Source organism: Ips typographus, linkage group LG1, assembly GCF_016097725.1.
Source record: "Ips typographus isolate SLU linkage group LG1, UJ_Ityp_2.0, whole genome shotgun sequence".
Taxonomy (NCBI): Eukaryota; Metazoa; Arthropoda; class Insecta; order Coleoptera; family Curculionidae; genus Ips; species Ips typographus.
This window is the reverse complement of record NC_138422.1, coordinates 4795546-4813672: the sequence shown is the minus strand read 5'-3', so window position 1 is coordinate 4813672 and position 18127 is coordinate 4795546. Positions and strand designations below refer to the sequence as shown.

At 33.3% G+C, this 18127-nt stretch overlaps 2 protein-coding genes across 7 annotated transcripts; one reads left to right on the top strand and one right to left on the bottom strand.

Moving 5' to 3' along the window:
* Nucleotides 1-59: 59 nt before the first annotated feature.
* Nucleotides 60-11986, bottom strand: lqf (epsin homolog lqf). Of its 6 annotated transcripts, none has more exons than XM_081985540.1 (13): nt 11592-11986; nt 10901-10941; nt 9053-9256; nt 8836-9001; nt 8560-8778; nt 8326-8509; nt 8143-8269; nt 6771-6806; nt 4609-4868; nt 2857-3041; nt 2020-2241; nt 1794-1963; nt 60-1035 (listed from the first exon to the last, which is right to left on the bottom strand). In XM_081985540.1, exons 3-12 carry the CDS (start codon nt 9254-9256, stop codon nt 1806-1808), a joined length of 1761 nt encoding a protein of 586 aa, XP_081841666.1. In that variant the 5' UTR covers nt 10901-10941; nt 11592-11986; the 3' UTR covers nt 60-1035; nt 1794-1805. The 6 variants fall into 6 exon arrangements, with proteins under 6 accessions (XP_081841666.1, XP_081841632.1, XP_081841643.1 ...); XM_081985506.1 differs by having other exon boundaries at nt 2020-2280; nt 11592-11985; XM_081985517.1 differs by having other exon boundaries at nt 2020-2280; nt 11596-11985.
* Nucleotides 11987-12193: 207 nt separating this feature from the next.
* On the top strand, nt 12194-16804 carry LOC145733048 (uncharacterized). The gene is made up of 2 exons (XM_081985663.1): nt 12194-12557; nt 14603-16804. The coding sequence occupies exons 1-2, from the start codon at nt 12380-12382 to the stop codon at nt 14773-14775; spliced, it is 351 nt and encodes a 116-aa protein (XP_081841789.1). The 5' UTR covers nt 12194-12379; the 3' UTR covers nt 14776-16804.
* Nucleotides 16805-18127: the final 1323 nt, after the last annotated feature.

Here is an 18127-nt window from a genome sequence, read left to right as displayed (position 1 = left end):
ACCCTGTGTAAGGAACTTCGTCCAAGCAAATAAGGATTAAAAAACAATAAAACTAGTAATACAACTTTTTGTATTTATTTCTTATTTTACGAATGTAGGTGAAAATAATGATACAATAACATTATCCTTTATGCCGTTATTAAAGCCACGTATTATACAAAAATCTTGTCTCTAAAAAGTATATTACTATATACATGTCCATAGTAATAATGACAATCAAATAAAACTCAAGAATCGCAATACCACTTTTATATAAATATAATATTGTTTATTTTGTATATACACTATTAAATCAGTAATTACAGAAAATATAGAATAATATATAAAGAGCGAGTTCAAATAATCATTTTTACACAATAACAAAACATCTTCTAGAAGCAACAAATATAAACCTTAAAACATAAATTAATAATTTTTAAGCTCGTCAATAAAATACTGCTAATAATAATTATTAACCTTTTTTGAACCACAGGCATGGAGGAAATTTAAATTATTATTGTAACAATGAATGTAAAATGCACTTTTTTTAAAGACCATAATTACAATAAATATACCAAAGATTTAATGAAAATTACATTCAAAATGGTCAATTATTATCTCAGATATGTTCAAGTTAAACTACATATCTCATACCTCAATCAGTTTCACTCAGTCTCTTCGTTTGAAAGGGACATTCCTAACATGTCTGTTTATTAAACAATATAATTTTTTTTACTGTCTATGAGAGAATGAGCAAATGTTACAAATAATGGCCAATCTATATTCCAACTACGGTAAAAAATTAAGGAAAATGGGTTGAAAAAGGGTGACGTTAAAAATGTGACACTAAAAAATATAAACTGGCCTAATTTGTTATACAATATTTTTGACCCAGTACCTAAAACCAAATATAAATTGTTAGGGTGTATAATAACAATAATCAAAGTGTAAAAGTGTTAACAATTTCATCATGAAAGTTGACCCAATAGGACGCGAACATATTCAGGTTTGCACCAGTTCAATTTTGTAGTTTAACTTTGAAGTTTATTGCTTCAACTGAAAAAAAAGATTATTTGTTAAAAATGTATTAATAAGAAGAAAAAATAAATTAATAAGTAAAATAAGGAATATAACAAAATAACTATTAACAAATTATTGTTTTTTGCTACCGAAGCAATCGCCCATACTAAGGCTCCGTGTCAGTGCAAGAAACCGGTTCTGTCTACCAATAATTGTCAATACCTTTTTTACGAGAGCGTTCGGCAACATGACATCAGCGTGTTTTTAAGGATAGCAAAAGACAGAAACATATTCATTGACATTGACAGTGCTTCAGTTTACCGATTTCAGTCAGTGAGTCAAGCTGGGAAAAAGCAGAATAATTTTCAGAAAAATTAAATCAGTGTCGTTATTATTTTACTTAAATTGAGCAGGTGTTGGTAGTTAGTCCGCAGAGTGTGTGTGTTATTTTCTTGATGGTAAACCTGCAAAGTAAGGTAAGCAGCAACCCTCGGTATGCTGTATGTCACATGAAATATCTCATATCAGCCGCAAAATCAGTCTGTTCGCCCCACTGAATTGTTTAGACGTTCGATTACCGAAAATATCAAAATATGAAAAACACACCAATCGTTAATGACGTCAAAATTCCGTCTCGCTCAGTTCACAACTAATAGACAAAGAACGACAATAATTACGTCACTGCCGCTAGCCCTGGGATACCTTTTAGATACAATATGCAATGCATTTTTTTCTTACTTGGACAGTTTGCTAATAGAAAAACATCAACATTTAGTAAACTTTGGTTAACTTACCTTTTAACAACGTTAAGACAAGAAAGGATTGGCCGGTTCGTTAGTTTTCATCCAAGGCGTCGCTACATTCCCGTTACCGTTCAGTGCGGTGGCGGTAGTAGCTGGCGCCCACGGGTCTTGAGGGACCGTGGACGCTGTCACATTAAAAACTGATCCATTTGTTGAAAATGCTGCAAATTAAATTGCATTGCAAACAATGTTGTTTTTTATATGAAATAGTATTTACCCGGTGTCGTTGTTACTCCATATGATGGCGCCGCGGCAAATCCTGGAAAACTGACTACCGGTGGTGGTGGTGGTGTCGCACCAAACTGCGCGAATGATTGCTGTTTTATTTCGTTGATTGACGGTTTCGGAGGTTGTGTATTGAAAACGGGACGAGCGACTGGTTGAGGCACTGCGGGATCGGAGAACGGATTTGCGACTAAAGCCGGATTGCTAGGCTTATCTGTAAAACCAGCTTGACTTGTTCTACCATCTAACAGACCTTAACAACAAAGGAGAGAATTAACAGAACTAAGCAAAGAATCTAGTCATTGCGATTAAAAGAAAACATGAATATGATGTTAGAGCGGATGATACGAGACGCAAATTTTTAAATCCAAATATCCGCGGTTTAAATAAACTCTTACCAAGTATACCTTTTCTAGATAAATTACATTAGAAAATGAGAATTTTTAGTTTAGAATTAAATACAGAGTGTCTCAAAAAAGTTAGGGCGATTTAAATAATACATACTATTAAATATTACAACAAAAATTAAATCAGATTTGGGTTATCCACCCTACAAAATCTCCTAACTAAACCTAAACTAAAACTAAATTGTACTTTTGAGGCTCTCTGACATCATCCACTTTTGGTCGAAGGTAAGTAGAGTTAGATTGTCATATTTAAGCCTCAAAAACAGTGTGGTAGGATTTTTATTAGTGTATCATTAATAATGACTAATATTATTAATAGTGAATAATTTTAAACTGCAAACATTTAAATTAAACTAAATCTAAACGCAATATTAACTTAAAAAACACGTTGTTGTTGCTGTTGTGAAAAGTAGAGTACTTACTTGTAGTAACTAAATTATCCAAATTGACTAAGGCGGAATTTTCTCCTAAGAAACTTTGTGGTGTTTTCTTTGTGGCCCCTCCTGATGGACTTAGGCCGGATGAAGGCAAAGCGTCACCCAATAAATTCAATTCGAAGGGATCGTTCGTCGTATTGCCGTTTGCTTTAGGTGACGTCGTCCTATTTCTAAATAGATAATGCTATAGATTAAAAAATGATTTTCCTTTTGACTCAATGGCTAACTCTTTAGTTTCGATCAGCCAGCACAGAGCGTTTTCGAAAATCTACTCGGTTTAAGTTTTAATATACTAGGTTGTCTGTTTGTTGGAAAGTAATCAAACAAAATGTTTGACAAAATTTCACTTTTAATCATAGGTTATATCCCGAGACGTTCAAGTTTTATCCGGTAAACTGTGCATAGGTGATTTTTTGCAAAATTTTGCTTGGAAAATGATTGAGACTAAATAATTCGACGATTTTTTCCAAAGAATTATTTAGTCGAAACCATTTGCCTAAAAGAAAAATTTTGCAAAAAACCTACCAATGCACATTTTACGTGATAAAACGTGAACGCCGAGGGGTATATGTCAAGATTATTTCCTGAAAACTCACATTTTAGTTTATTAACAAGAAACACCTTAGTTAAAACACAAATACTAAACTAAACGTGATGAAATTAATGATAATATTGAACTCACCCCAGCAGACGACAGATTTTCGTTCAGCCATGTATATTTTTGTTTACATTTCAGATTGACAATCAGACGTCATAATATTTTAATTTATGTAATTTTTTAATGGAAACTACGTTATAGTGATTTATTAATTGTTAATATTGAAGAAAATAGCTTAAATTTTATATGTGTCTAAATCCCGTTTCGTTTAATATCAAATGTTCTTCAAAAAAACGTATTCGAAAAAGGTAGGAGGTGTTTATTCAGTGTAATATTTTAGCAACTAGGGATTTATTCAGTATATAACGGCTCTCATTGGTCGAACTAGAAAGGTTCATTGAATTTTATTGGCTGCTAGTACAATGAGGGAAATAATCAATAATAAACTAGCCTCATAAACCTTCAGCTTCTTGTCATCTAATGTGCAAATATTCAACTCAGGATCAATAAAAATCAATTGTTTTTTGTTATCAAGTAAAACACACATTATATTTGGATACCATCATCTTTACATGCTTTTTTGCCATTTAGAGAATGTTGCAGCAAACATGATTGTGTAACGTCAAATGAGCATGATAAGTGAGACATTACGATACACGATTGTAGATAATGCAACCCGCATTGCGCAAGACGCAACATGCCAATTTTTCCTCAAAGACCAATTGATTTTTATTGATCCAGAGTTGAAAATTTTGCACACTAAATAACAAAAATTTAAAAGATAATAGGGCTAATTTATTACTAATGTAAAAAGAAAAACTCCAATAAGGTTAGAAATAAATAAAAACAAAAAATCTAATTTTCAGTTTTTTTCGGATATCTTCGAAAGTACTTGGAAAATCAATATTTTTAAAACGGCATTTGGTTAAGCTTTATATTGCGCAACTTTATCCCCATTTAAACTTTCTCCTATCTCTTATAGTTTCCGAGATCCCAATGATGAGGGTCGAATTTGAATTACTCTGTATAGTAGGTGTAGTACTTGGTTATTATTCACTCGCGTGCGGTAATTACCTACTTACCAACTATATTATATAATATACTAATATATTACTCTTTCTTGATAAAACCATACATACCTGTTTGTGATGATATCAAAATCATCTAAATCAGAGGACGATGCATGGCTAGTCGGCGACCAAGGATCACGCTTCGTGGTTTCAGCTCCCGTGTTGATAGGCGATAAGTTTAAAGGTGCTGCGGCTCCGAGGCCCCACGGATCAGGTTTTTCAGGGGGCGCTGTCGCTGGCTGCCATGGGTCGGCACCCGCCGCTGCCCCAGCACCAAGCTCGCGACGCGGCGGAGACGATAAAGACGAAGATTGCCATGGAGATGATTGCTGAGGAATAGGTTTCATTCAAATCTCATTCACATTTTTTATAAAAAAAATACAGGTTGAACACGTTACTGTAAAATTATAAATTATAGCTCACTGTTAGCAAATAAGAACTTATTATTATGACCACCATGGTAGCTTTAAAGTAATTTTGAGTATTGTGTGTACAGGGTGGACCAAATTGGATGTAAAACAAAAAGGAGGGGTGAAGAACACTCAGCCTTCTCCACAACAAAATCCCTCTTTCACTCCCTAGGGAGTAAAAGTACCTCCGAGGTTCTAATTCTTGAAAGCAGGATTCGGATTTCTCAAGAGAACTGTTGGTAGAATGTGACAGAAAAAGCTGACAAAGAAGGGTTCCTGTCACAATCTACAGACCTTTCTATTGATAACCCTTTCCTCGTTTCAAGAATACGCACCCAGAGAGACTGAAAGTATTTTCCTCCCTCCCTCTTTCACTTCACCTAGGGAAGGAAAGTGCCACCAGTAAAAGTCACACTGTCTAAAGACAGTTTGTCACTTTCTTGACAAACATATCTTTAGTACAAACATAATATTTGTCGTAGAAATTATTAGATGAGCAAATCTGAGGTAAACGTCATTTTGCACCCTTGTACTCAAATTGTTGTTCGCGGCAGCAAAAGCTGCACTTTTCTCCCTAGTTGCGCAAATAACTATTTACGACAGTAATGACAAATAGAATATTATTAAACGAGCATATAATAATAGCTATTACTCACGAAGATGAAGTTGGCGACACGAGCCAAAGGCAATATTTTTAATTTTTTAGAAACCAAACATAAAAAGAAAACTTCCCACCCAACAAAACCATCCCACAACACAACAAAATCTTCCCACTCAATGAAAATAGATGTTTTATGTTTGTTTCAGTTTCGTTTTTCTTTTGCCGAGTTTTAGAAAACAGAAACCCACAGTCCGTTTAGTGAAAAATCGCATTAATGTTTACCGCTTCCAAGTGAGACTTAAAACCCAAAACATAAATTGTTGCAAACCACGCTAGTTTTTAAAACGTTTGGAAAAAGTGGTTTTGTTTTAAACGGCTCGTTGTTTTGTGCCTTTGATCGAAGATCACCTTAAGAGTGACAGTTTCAGACTGACAAGAAGAACTAGATGTTCAGAAAAAGTCACTTAAAGAAAATCACTTTCATAAACATGTTGTTGCCAAATCATCAGGTTGGACATTTTGAAACAGCCATATCTTCGAGCAAAACCCTTTACAAAAGTAGGTTTAGTAAGTTTGACCGATCGGATCGATAACAAATTTAATCAATATTTATATTCTTAGAAAATTCTTCTTCTTATCAGCAATTAAAATTTAACAAAGTCTTATCCAGTCAGTTTCTAGCTGTCCCAGCTTAAACTTTAAACAAAGAACAATAGCTTTCATTATTGATTAAAAGACTTGATAATATCCTATTAAAAGGTGGATTATTGATGAGTAGTATTTTCTCTTTTTGATCCTTCTAAATAATCAAAATACATTAACGTTTATTAACATTTCATACTATATAAGAAATGTGTGCCAAATCCCAAAAATACAAAACTTTACTAAATCGAATTGGTAATAATAATACAGTCAAAATAAACAAAATTTAGGTATATAATATTTTCGATTATACACTTTGCGGTAGATCCAGAGAGAAATATGTTAGAAAGAGTTGAAGCATCTTAGCAAACTATTAAGCATTGCATTCGATAGATTGATCATTTTCACCAAATATCGGGTACTCGTATAAAGTTAGAAAAATTATTTGTATGATGTATACTGTTACAGTGTTACTAGCTTAGTTACACCACAAATAAACTAATTATTAATAAAATAAAACAAAATTTACACGAACATTAGCAAAAGCATAACTCGACAGTCGGGCACGTCATACATACCGAACGAACAAACCCAAGGAAATTCAAATCCAATGACTGTAGAGAAAAATAAACAAACATGAAAAATATAACAGTAAAATAAGTAAATTTACACATAGTCACAGTAACACGAAAAGTGCATGAATCCACTTTTATCAGTCCAAATAAGTTAATTTTTCAGAAAAACACTTTAAAACCAAGATATTTTTGCTTTTATGATTTTGTTTCAACTAAAATTGTAAAAAGCTAGGAGCGATTAGGATTTACATTTTTTAGGCAATTCTTGGGTATTAGAGTTATTAATTTCACTTTCAATAAGCACTTTGTGTCAAAGTTTAAAGCTTCTTGAACTTCAATTCATTCTGAAAAAAAAGTGTAAGACTTTCTCAGCATTATTAAAACTTTGTTCATAAGATCGTTCTTTAGCTCATTTCTATGTTTGTTGTAGCGTATAAAATTGATACTCTATCCAATTTCTAAGAAAAAAAAAAACAAAAAATGCATCCTTAAAACCCAAACCGCAAACGAAAAATTATCTGAAAGAAATACACCCCTAGAAAATCAGTAGAAAATTTAAATTATCAAGTATTTTAAAAAGTGGAAATATGTTCTAGAAATTCCCTAAACTTAAAAAATTGAATACTATTTTTAGTTATAGAAAATGCCAAATTTTTTTCAAAATGTTAAGTAAGTAAAATATAACAAAGAATACATCATTGAATTTGAAATAAAAAAGGGTGTCAGAATCTTATATTAAAAAATAAAGACCGCATTTATAAAAATGAGGGTTGATGATAGTTCCGGATAGACAAAAAAAAATAAAAACGTTTTTAAAAATCTCAAAAACTGAAATAAATCTTTTCCAAATGTAATTTTATTGGGGGCATAATTACTCCCATTTAACCAAATATGTAACTAACTGTTTTCAAAATCTCCATACCTAACCGCTCCTCATCTTGAACACACTGTATAATCACAAAAAATTAAATTGACATACTACTAACTACATTTTGATGCTTACCTGAAGTATCTCACTACGTATTTTCATAACTATTTTATACAAATTATGCTGTTTTAATAAACAGCTACAAAGAAATTTGACTCATCAATAATAGCCGCTAATAAGCGTTGAACGTTCGGACCTGTGCAATTTCTGATAAAAGTGAACTTAAGCACTTTTCATATGACAGTGACGATATTGGTTTTCGATTATGTTTTATGACATTTTTAAAAATTTTACTAAAAAAGATTTAAAAAACTAGTCAACACCGAATTATAGTACCAGACAATAACTTCAAAATAGAGAATAGAGTATTAAATAAATATCATCAAAACAGGAAGCTGTCTGATGTATTTAGGTGAGTATAAAAAGAAATATTTCAATTAAACTTACTTGAGGTCGTGGTGGATGACTCGGTGGCTGAGGCATACCCCAAGGGTCAACTGGGGTAGGGTCACTACCCAAATTAACGTCCAACAAATCCACCAAATGACTCTGAGACACTTTTTCATGAGACTTCCTATACATGAGTTAACCCAAAATGAAATTAGCATATAGAAATCAAACAAAACTCACTTGAAATCCTGCTGGCTTTGACTTAAAGCTAACTGCAATCTAACATCATCAGATTTTCTTTTTTGTTCCTCCTGCTCCGCTTCTTCCCTTGACATTGCCAGGGCAAGTTGTAACTGCAACTCTTCTTCCCCAGCAGTTTGTGGACGTGCTACCTCTATATCTCGTGGCAACTCAGCTAGATTTTCTGATAAATTAGATGTAATATGTGCTTGTTAAATACTATAAATTACTTGCCTGCTGCATCTCCGCCATTCCATTGGTCTCTAAAAGCTGGATAACGCGGACTGGTTGGAGTGTCCAGACCGCCATCGCTGCCAAATCCACTAGCGCTTTGGGCAAATCTTTCTTTAGCTTTTAACGCTCTTGCTCGCTCGTTTTTCAACCTGTCATCATCTTTCAACAAGTTTACCAGCTGTTTTGCCTTCTCTCGTACATTTTGGCCCTGATCTTTACCTGCGTACCCCAAAAACGTAAAACTAATTCCTAATGTTAACTCTTACAGAATAGTACCCTCTTCTAAATGTTGAAAATCTTTAAGCGTCTGGATAGCATAAATATTTTCTTTGCATTGCTGTGCCACTTTTTCTGACCCTGTCTTAATCAGGTACTCCAGTAATACAAGGGCTTTATAAACGTGTCTCCAGTTTTTGCCATGGTCATTCAATCGTTTCCACACCTAAAACTCGCACTATATACTTTGCCTAGAAACAACTTCAAAACACTCTACCATTTGCATTATTTCACTGAAAGCAACCACATTGTAAGTTAGATCAGCGATCTCACCCATGATAGTACTGCTTGGCCCCCAAGGGTCATTTGAAGTTGCTTCTCGTACCTTTCGTTGTGCATCGGAATAATTGTGAGCTATATTTTTGAGATTGCGACGAATGCCTGCCACATTCACCTGCATGTCGTTAGACCCCCGACGCATCTAAGTTATTAGACACATTAAATTTTAGTATTTAGATTTATACTTAAAAAGTACATAAACAAGGTAGTCTTAAGGGTGTACTTGTTGTCCCAATAGGATTACGTGTTACAGAAAATGTCTGATATTCAGTTTTAAAATAGTTGCCAGAAAAATATAGAGCTACAACATATGATAATGTATGAAACTATGAAATAAACACATTATAGTGCCAATTATAGATTTATAACAAATTCTCAACCCAGACAGTGATTTTTTTTGGGTAATATTTAAAACCTCACCATTTTGAAACAAATCAACGGATTTTTGATTTGAGTTGTGCCTATTAAAACATGAAACCAAGGAAAAAAAACAAAAAGAAAAGTGTTGGTCCCAAAATTCCTAAAAGTTTACAAGCTTGTTAAGAAATTATTTCGAAGAAACAATATTACCTAATTTGAGAACTTTGGCGCCCTGTAGCGGCAAAATCAAGCAACTTTGAATATAACTAAGTGGACTATAACACATATAATACACTGACATATAACTATGGACTACTACTTCTTTTTGAAATAACTAAGTTTTCCTAAATTGTCTTATTTTTGGCCAATAAATTTGTTGTTAAGTGTTTAACAGTCATTTCAGGGACACCCTGTATATTTTAATTTTAAGTTTTATTATGCCATTATTGTGATGAAAAACCTCTGTACCTGGAACACCAGGGTTGGCCTGATTTAAATCAGTTGATCCAGCAGAGATGGAGAAGTTTCGGTTTATTGATATTTCCAAAACCAAACCAAGAAATTTTATCCAAACCTTATACATACAGGGTGGTCCAAATTGATTGTAGAATACTTGAAGAAGAATACCTCCATCACTGTTTTAAAGCAAAAAAAAACTCTATCAAAACCCAGACATCAACATAAATCACAACTTGATAATTAACAACATTATTGACTTTTACTAAGATTACTGACTTTCCAGTGGGAGATAGTTTTCTGTGGCTATTTATAGCTACTGGTCCTTTTCCATTTAAAACCAATAGTTTGCATTATATTTGCAAGGCAGAAATGGCCCTAAAAGTTTTCAAATATTCTCCAATTTGGTTCAATAATTTTTTTTGCAAAATTTCCATTCCTACCATACATTAATTTGATCTCTCATTGTGTTCTTCATAAATGTAGTTATTTTGGTTTTTCTGAGGGACATTTTCTTAGAAATGTTGGTGAAATAGGAGTCATCAGCTTAAATTGCATAGGATAGCAGTACTCACTTTTAAAGCCCCTGAAAGTGATTTCATTTTCAGTTTGCCTTCTAGTCCTCTACAAAAGCTCTTAAACTGTACTACCTATATTAGTTTTTCATTAACAACTCCCAGAAAAATAAGTGTGTAAATAAAAATTTCAAACTTCTAGACAATGGTTAAGGAACCATTTTTAAAAGTGAATATCAGATAGCAGTATTTGCAAGATTGCATACCTTGGCAAAGCTCTGTAACAAGTAGGTATTAACTCAGTGATCAACAAAACTGATGTGTAATCAAAAATTTAGTTTACACCTCTGTAAAGCTGCAACCTTACTTATATGGAATAATCTACAGCTTATCTTATAAATAATTTATATACCTAGATAATAATAATAAACAAGTGTATCAATAGAGTAACTTACTTTGAGGCTTTCTCAGCAATTATGTTGTTAACCAAAGTCAGCTGCAAAAATAGATATTAATGTGTTAATACACACAGCAACATGAAAAAAATCACATTAATAGACTAAAATATAAGGCTTCTCCCAGACTATTTACTTAAGCAGATTGAGTTTGAAACAGTAAATCAATACCTGATGACTGAAACTTGTTAATGATAAAAATCAACTGATAAGACTATCTGGCTATTGTTCAGTCAAAATTTAACAAAGGAACATTATATTTATTGAACTCATTGAAAAAACAAAATGTGGTTAACAAAGTTTAAAGCAATAAAGTTAAGGCAAAGACCTTTAAAGTAAAGATTCTAGCAGAATTAAATTAAGTAATTGAACCTTGAAGTCCATTGCCAAAAGTAACATTGAATTAAAAGCACTGAACTGCATTTGGCTATGTAGGTTAATATTTGAAAACAGTTTTAAGCAACACTGTTTTTTATTAGTCAAATTGACCATTGCTTATTAGTCAGTGAGGCTAATAATGCTGTCAACAATCAGATGATACAAACATTTCTGAAACTTATGTTAAGCAGCACTCACTTGCCAAGTAGTTGTTTACATTTTTGTTAACAATTCTGCACCTATTAAGTAATATAGAGCCTGCCACAGCATCAACTTAAAACAAGTGTAATGTTTAGTAAAGGAAGTTACTTACTTACTGTTCCTTCTGTGCAACTTTTGGACCACTGTTGCGACCCTAAACTTAAATTTGTAGAAAAATTAATTCACTGTCCGCAAATCCTTTAGGTTCTTATTTAAACTGGCAATTTAGGTAGGGTAGATTAAATTTTCAATTCTCCGATGACACTACACTTTTAATTTGGATGAAGAAAATCAACATGGCCGGATACCGCTATAATCACTTTATAAGCACTAAAAATGACGAAAAAATAACAAAGATAACTACGCTTTAAAAATACAAACAAATTTCACGTGACTAGGAAGGTTTATTTTTAAATTAAGAGACGAAAAACCGACACCCTTTTCCTTTTTCTAAAATTTTCTTTCACAACTTCTGATTTTTGACAAGTAACGTGTAACGTCATTAATGACGTTTTGATTTTTAACCTCAAATTCGCACCAAAGTCAATTTAATGTTTTTTTTTAATAGAAATCGAACTGAACTGTTGTGGAGGACAGCTATCACGTGGCCACCTTTGAGCAGACGGTACTGCAATCACGTGCTATACGTCATCACACATGATACTTGTGGAAATAATTCTAATACATCTTGACTTAATTATGACAGAACTCCAGATGGTTTACTGATGATGGTTGTTGTTAATTTTATAAAATTTAATGTTTGTTTACTTCTTGAGTTTGTTCAATAGTACTATTTTATTAGGTTTTATATAATTATAAAAATAGTTTATTAACTAGTATAAAGTGCTACGTTTATTTGTAAAACTTTTGCAGAATTGTTGAATAATCTAGTATTTAAGGATGGATACAGTAGACATCCAGGCTGTTGAATCAAAACTGAGTGATGTTACAGTTACAGCCATACCATTAAGTAGGCCCTCTCAGCCTATAATGAACCATAGTTCACATCGTGAGTTTCAAGTACAAACTAATGTGAACACTACCAGTACCCCACTAAGTTCGAATAGTCCTCAAACAGGCAAGTACAATTTGTTTTTAGAAATTTTGCAATGTTTGTGATAAGGTAAAAGTACCTAACTGCATGTTTTCAAATATACCCATTTTTTATTATTTTGTTAACTTTTAACTGAACTTTGAGCTTAGTGGTTATCACATTACAATTGAAGGGTTTAATGTGAAATAAGGGTAAAAATTAGAAAAACGCCCTCTAGCGCCACAAATTAACAAGATATCGAAATATGGTTTTTGCCATTAATCTTTTCTCAAAAATCGCCCTGTAGACATGTATAGTGGTTTTTTTCTATCTAACCCGGAAATGGTGTTTTCATGTCAAAACATTCTAAATCCGGACACCCTGTACAAAGTCTATAGTCTATAGTATCAATGTTAAAGAATGGAGCTATTGAACCATAAATACAGAGTGGACCCAATTCAATATTTTTTACTTTAACACCCTGTAACTCAGTTATTTTGACAGTTTGTAGTCTTTTGATCACGCTATACAGTGCTTAGTAAAAATGTTCAATTACTGTGCTATTTAAGCATAAGTACAGAGTGACTGTTTTTGACACTTTTTTTTTTGATTTTGACTGTTACAGGGTGATTTGATATATCAATTTGTAGACTTTTGACTACCATAGACAGTGCTTTAAAAAAAATCTCGAATAACTGAGCAATTTAAGTAAAAATACACAGTGGACTAAATTTGACACTTTCCAATTTTACACCCTGGAACAATAACTTTTTTTTATTTTTGTAAGTACTGAGTAGCAATAAATGTAATAAACTATTTTTCTTTATTTAGTAAGAAGAATATTATGTTTATTTTGGTTTTGTAGGTAGCACATGTAAGTATCTAGTTGTGAAAAATTCAAAACTATTCTTGGGTATGAAGGCTTTCACGGCCGGTCAAAACTGGGCTTATAAGCTCCGGATAACTTTCATATTTCAGTATTCTTGGGTACTATAGATACCCTATCTAAAAACTAGGAGGAGTGATTTATGAAGCTTGATTTACACAAGCAAAAGTTCCCTCACATTTTATGATGTCACATTTAAAACTGAATACAGGAATATTTCTTATTTTCATCAGACTTTCACAACCAAAAAAATTTTTCAGTCTAAACGCGTTTTACATGTGGAAAAGCTTGAAAATGACTTGAAATCAATGTTGCCAAAGCCAAAACTTTTAATTCAGTCAATTTACTTTTAATTTTGACAACGTCAAAAAGCTTAAATTTTTAGTTGTGATTGGAAAAACGTGGGCCACTTTGACGAACTGAACTGGCTATGGCGTTAAATGACAGGCTTTTAGTCAGCTGTCAAAACTCATTAGGTACAAACAGTGCTGTGAAAGGGTAAAATGTCAAATAGTCGCGCCTCTTTGATGAATCAATTGTTATTCGTAACTCTGTAGAGTTAAATTTGACAGTTGTGACGTTAAATGACAGTTTAAGACGTTAAATTTGACAGTTAAGGCACTTTATTACACTTCACAGCGTAGCTTAGTCAGGTGACAACTATTAAAATTCATTCGGCAGTGACATAAAACTATCAAATGCAAAACCGTTGTACCTTGTATATACACCCCAATAGAGCCTCAAACTTGACGTTTGTGAGCGTAAGTGACACTATGATATGTTTCTTAAGTCACCTGACAGCTATCAAAAATTACGCAGCTGTGACGCTAAATTACCAATCTAATACAGTCCTATCGACCGAAATTTGACAGTTGTAACGTATGTTTCAAAGTGTTCCTTAAATCTCTAATGTCAGCACTGTCAAATTTGGCTCCATGGAGCAGTAAAGACTACTTACAGTTACAACCAAGAAACAAATTCCATTTCCTGAATTGTTACTTTTGTAGCCTTTTCTTCCTCATTCTCTTAAATTCCTTAAATCTTCTTTCCATTTTCTCCAATAATAAATTTTTGAGTATTTTCCATCTCTAAATGTCACATAATATTGTAGTTTATTACATAGTTGAATAGTAATAGGTGGTTTTACCTTAAAACAAAACCACACAATTTCTATTTTATTGTAAATACTAAATTATCAATTTAGGTGTTTCCAAATATGCTCAATTACTGAGCGTAATTGAAGAAATGGGAAAAGAAGTTCGACCAACTTACGCCGGAAGTCGCAGTTCTGCCGAAAGATTGAAGCGCAGTATTATTTCAGCGAGATTGTTAGTCAGAGAATGTTTGATTGAAACCGAGAGAAGTGCTAGACAATAGCCTCTGTTTTTCCTTTAATTTTGCTCACTTTTTTATGATTAATGTAACAATCATTCCATAAATTCTACCTTAAAATAGTGTATAATTTTAATTAAAGAGTAGAGCTTAATGTTATTGTTCAACATCATCGCTAAAAATTGTTCGATGGTGTTTAACAATGAATTTAAAATTTAAATGAAAAACAGATTACCTCTCATTATACCTTTATAAATATGTGATAATGCTCCAAATGTAATCTTGTATTGTTTACAGTACAAATGTTTTAGTGACGTAATGTGAATACCAACTGTGCCGTTTATATAATATGTACAGATAGAATTCCCGTATTAAAATAGTTGTTTACCTAACTAGCGCAGAATAGTACACTTTACCCCACATGAGTAGGAAAACGTATGTTTATGGATTTTTTTTAATTATTCAATAATAGTTCAATGAGGTCGTAAACCATAGTAAAATTTAAGGTTTTTAAATTTACATTTTTAAAATGTATGCATTAAAAGCTATTACGTCCTACGTTACAATTATTAACATGACTAGTAATTCTATAAAAAGCTTTAAAACAAAGTTACAATAAGCCAAGCAGGGTCCTCTGTGACTTAATAGACATTTCAATTTTGTAACGTACGTGGAAGTCTAAAGTCAGTACGCAAATTACTCAGCCTTTCTCGTAGAAACACTCTTAAGGCCAACAGTTCGGTTTTCAACTTGAAAGGTACTGCACGTCAGTTTTGTGGGTGCCATGTTTTGCCACTAAGAAACCACGTTTCTTGAAATGATGTCCAGGGAAATTTAAAGTTGACGACCGAATTCCGCAGTCGGTCGAGTGGAGATGGTGGAACGTCGATTCCTAAAAATCTACGGGGAATTGTCTTGTACGGTGCGCTTTCAAGAGGCGGAAACAGTGAAAACCTAGGAGAAGACTATGTGGATGTGACAGTGACGGTTATAGTTTCCACGAGGAAAGACTATATTTTTTACTCGGATCGTGCCCTTAAGCGATTTTTTAGACTTTTTTGTTTTAAAGTAAGACAGACTTTAGAGCCAGACAACAAAACCCACCAACCAAGGCCGATTCAGAGTTCCGCAACAGTACGAGGTAACAGTAAACCGTAAAAAACTAAACAGTTCATATGTCATACATCCATTCATAGTTTTAGTTACAGAAAACTATGGATGTGTGACATATCAACTGTTTAATTTCCTTACTGTTTACTGTTACCTCTTACTTTATTTATACCGTTATGAAACTCTGAATCGGCCTTTACTGTTGTTTAAATACGATTGAACAAAGCCTAACCTAACCTAAACACGGTTCACTATAAAATGAAGATAATCTACGGTTGTCGTTTAGTTAAAATTGATATTAGACACACATCTATGCATTAAGTCTCCCGCAACTTTAAGGGGAAGAGAGATAGGGCACATGTGCCTTTCTACGTCACAGATATATATGGTGTACTAAATAAGTATAGTTTCCACTGACGTATTTGCGCAGTAAAATGTTTTTCTGTGTAATATTTTTCTGCGTACTTCTAATTACCGCAAAACCAAATTTTCGGTTTACAACCTCATTGATTTAAAACAGAATAAAACTACGGGATATTTCCACTGTGATTGTATGCTTACATAGATTTAATTTGAGTAATTTCACAATTTTGTTGTTGCAACCTATAATAGTCATTACACTGTAAATTATAAATATTCCACACCGTGTTACCATAATATAGTTCAGTAAACCAACCAAATTGTACAAACACCATTGATGTATCGATCATAGCTTTTGGCTAATTGCTCAACTTATAGGGTTTTACCTGTTTAAAGACATTTTAGTTCAACCTGTAACATATTTGCTAGGACGATATGTAATTAAAATGTTAAACTGCCAAAAATGCAGCTCAGGTGACCTATTTAAAATTATGAACTACATATTTTTATATTAAATATAAAGTCCTATTTACATGATGTTAGTTTTGATCTACTATTAATATTACTATTATATAGTAAATAAAATGAAGTACATTTTAATACATTGTCTATTTTTGTTAAGTATTGTCACGATAAGGAGTGGCACAGAGGGAAGGAAACTTGGTCCATTGGTAACTCGCTTTATTATCTAAAACATACATCAGAGGGCGAACGCTAAAGCGTGGAGTCGGAGATGAATGAACCCTAGACTCTTGTCTAAGGGCATTCACCGGGGTGATCATCAGTGTCTACAAGTTGAATTTTTGTCAAGTCGATGTCAAAATTCGTCCCAAACGCGAGTTTGCTCCTTAGGACGACGGTTAATAGTTTACACAAAAATGTTCAATTATGATGCAGTTATCTATTTATAGTTCCTTAATCTAACACTAAGGGCTGTAAGTTCAACTGACATCTTGAGTGCTGAGGTTGAAATATTGGCTTCTGTTCTTTAACTTATTATATTACGCTCTGTGATATATCCATTAACAAGCTACCTTTTGAAACCAACATAATTTTCTTCTTACTACTCCTATTTTCTTTTCATTACAATAAATCATATACCTATCTATCTAAAAACATAATACTATATCCGCGTCTTCATCAGAATCACGATATGAACGACATCAGCATTTACAGAATGACGGATTCACTTTCTGCTTTCGCGCCGCGAATAATCGCTTTCTGCTTTTAAATGGAAGCGTACATGAGGTACTTTCAAAGTCAGTCGTCGAAAAAGTATTTTTACCCCACGATTTTGGCTACATTGTCAATTTAAATGTCTTTCCTTTAATTGTTATAGTTTAATTATGAGTTATATTTAGTTCTTTTTCTTACATGTTCAGTTTAAGTGACTATTTAATAACTACTTGTCAATGTATTCCGTCCGAATCCGAGGCAAGGTTGCATCAGTTTTAATAACTGGGTTCTTTTGACGAGGGTGGGTTTGGAGTTAGCCCTGGTCCGCTCAACCTTCCTCCTTTATCCGGGATTGGGACCGGCACCACCATCCAAGAGGCTACTCAATTCACCCCCTAGATGGTGGGGCGGGAGAGCGAAGAAAAGAAGATAGGAACCACAGAAGTATGAAGCAATGGAAAGAGGATCGCCCCAAACCAGGCTCCAGAGCAATCTCTTGGGAAAAAGCCCAGATCCATACCAACACTGATGAACAACCAAGGGCACATGATACTCAATGACGAAGAACTAATGGAGGAATCAGAAAGGATATTTTAAAGACCTTCTAAACGTGAAACAAGAAAAACCGCACAATTAAGAAACATACAGGACAGTGGACCTACCAGTTAGTGAACCCTCCTACGATTAAACCCAAAAGGCACTAAATAAACTAAAGAACTCCAAGGCACCTGGCTCGGACGAGATTCCGGCA

What these genes read in the sequence shown, in the direction of transcription:
- lqf (XM_081985506.1), bottom strand. Translation starts at nt 9,256, where the DNA reads ATGCGTCGGGGGTCTAACGACATGCAGGTGAATGTGGCAGGCATTCGT. An exon ending in TCAGTGAAATAATGCAAATG is followed by an intron (nt 9,002 to 9,052) that starts GTAGAGTGTTTT and finishes TGCGAGTTTTAG; the next exon opens with GTGTGGAAACGATTGAATGA. An exon ending in TCCTTGGGTTTGTTCGTTCG is followed by an intron (nt 4,869 to 6,770) that starts GTATGTATGACG and finishes CCTATTCCTCAG; the next exon opens with CAATCATCTCCATGGCAATC.
- LOC145733048 (XM_081985663.1), top strand. Translation starts at nt 12,380, where the DNA reads ATGGATACAGTAGACATCCAGGCTGTTGAATCAAAACTGAGTGATGTT. An exon ending in TTCGAATAGTCCTCAAACAG is followed by an intron (nt 12,558 to 14,602) that starts GCAAGTACAATT and finishes TTATCAATTTAG; the next exon opens with GTGTTTCCAAATATGCTCAA.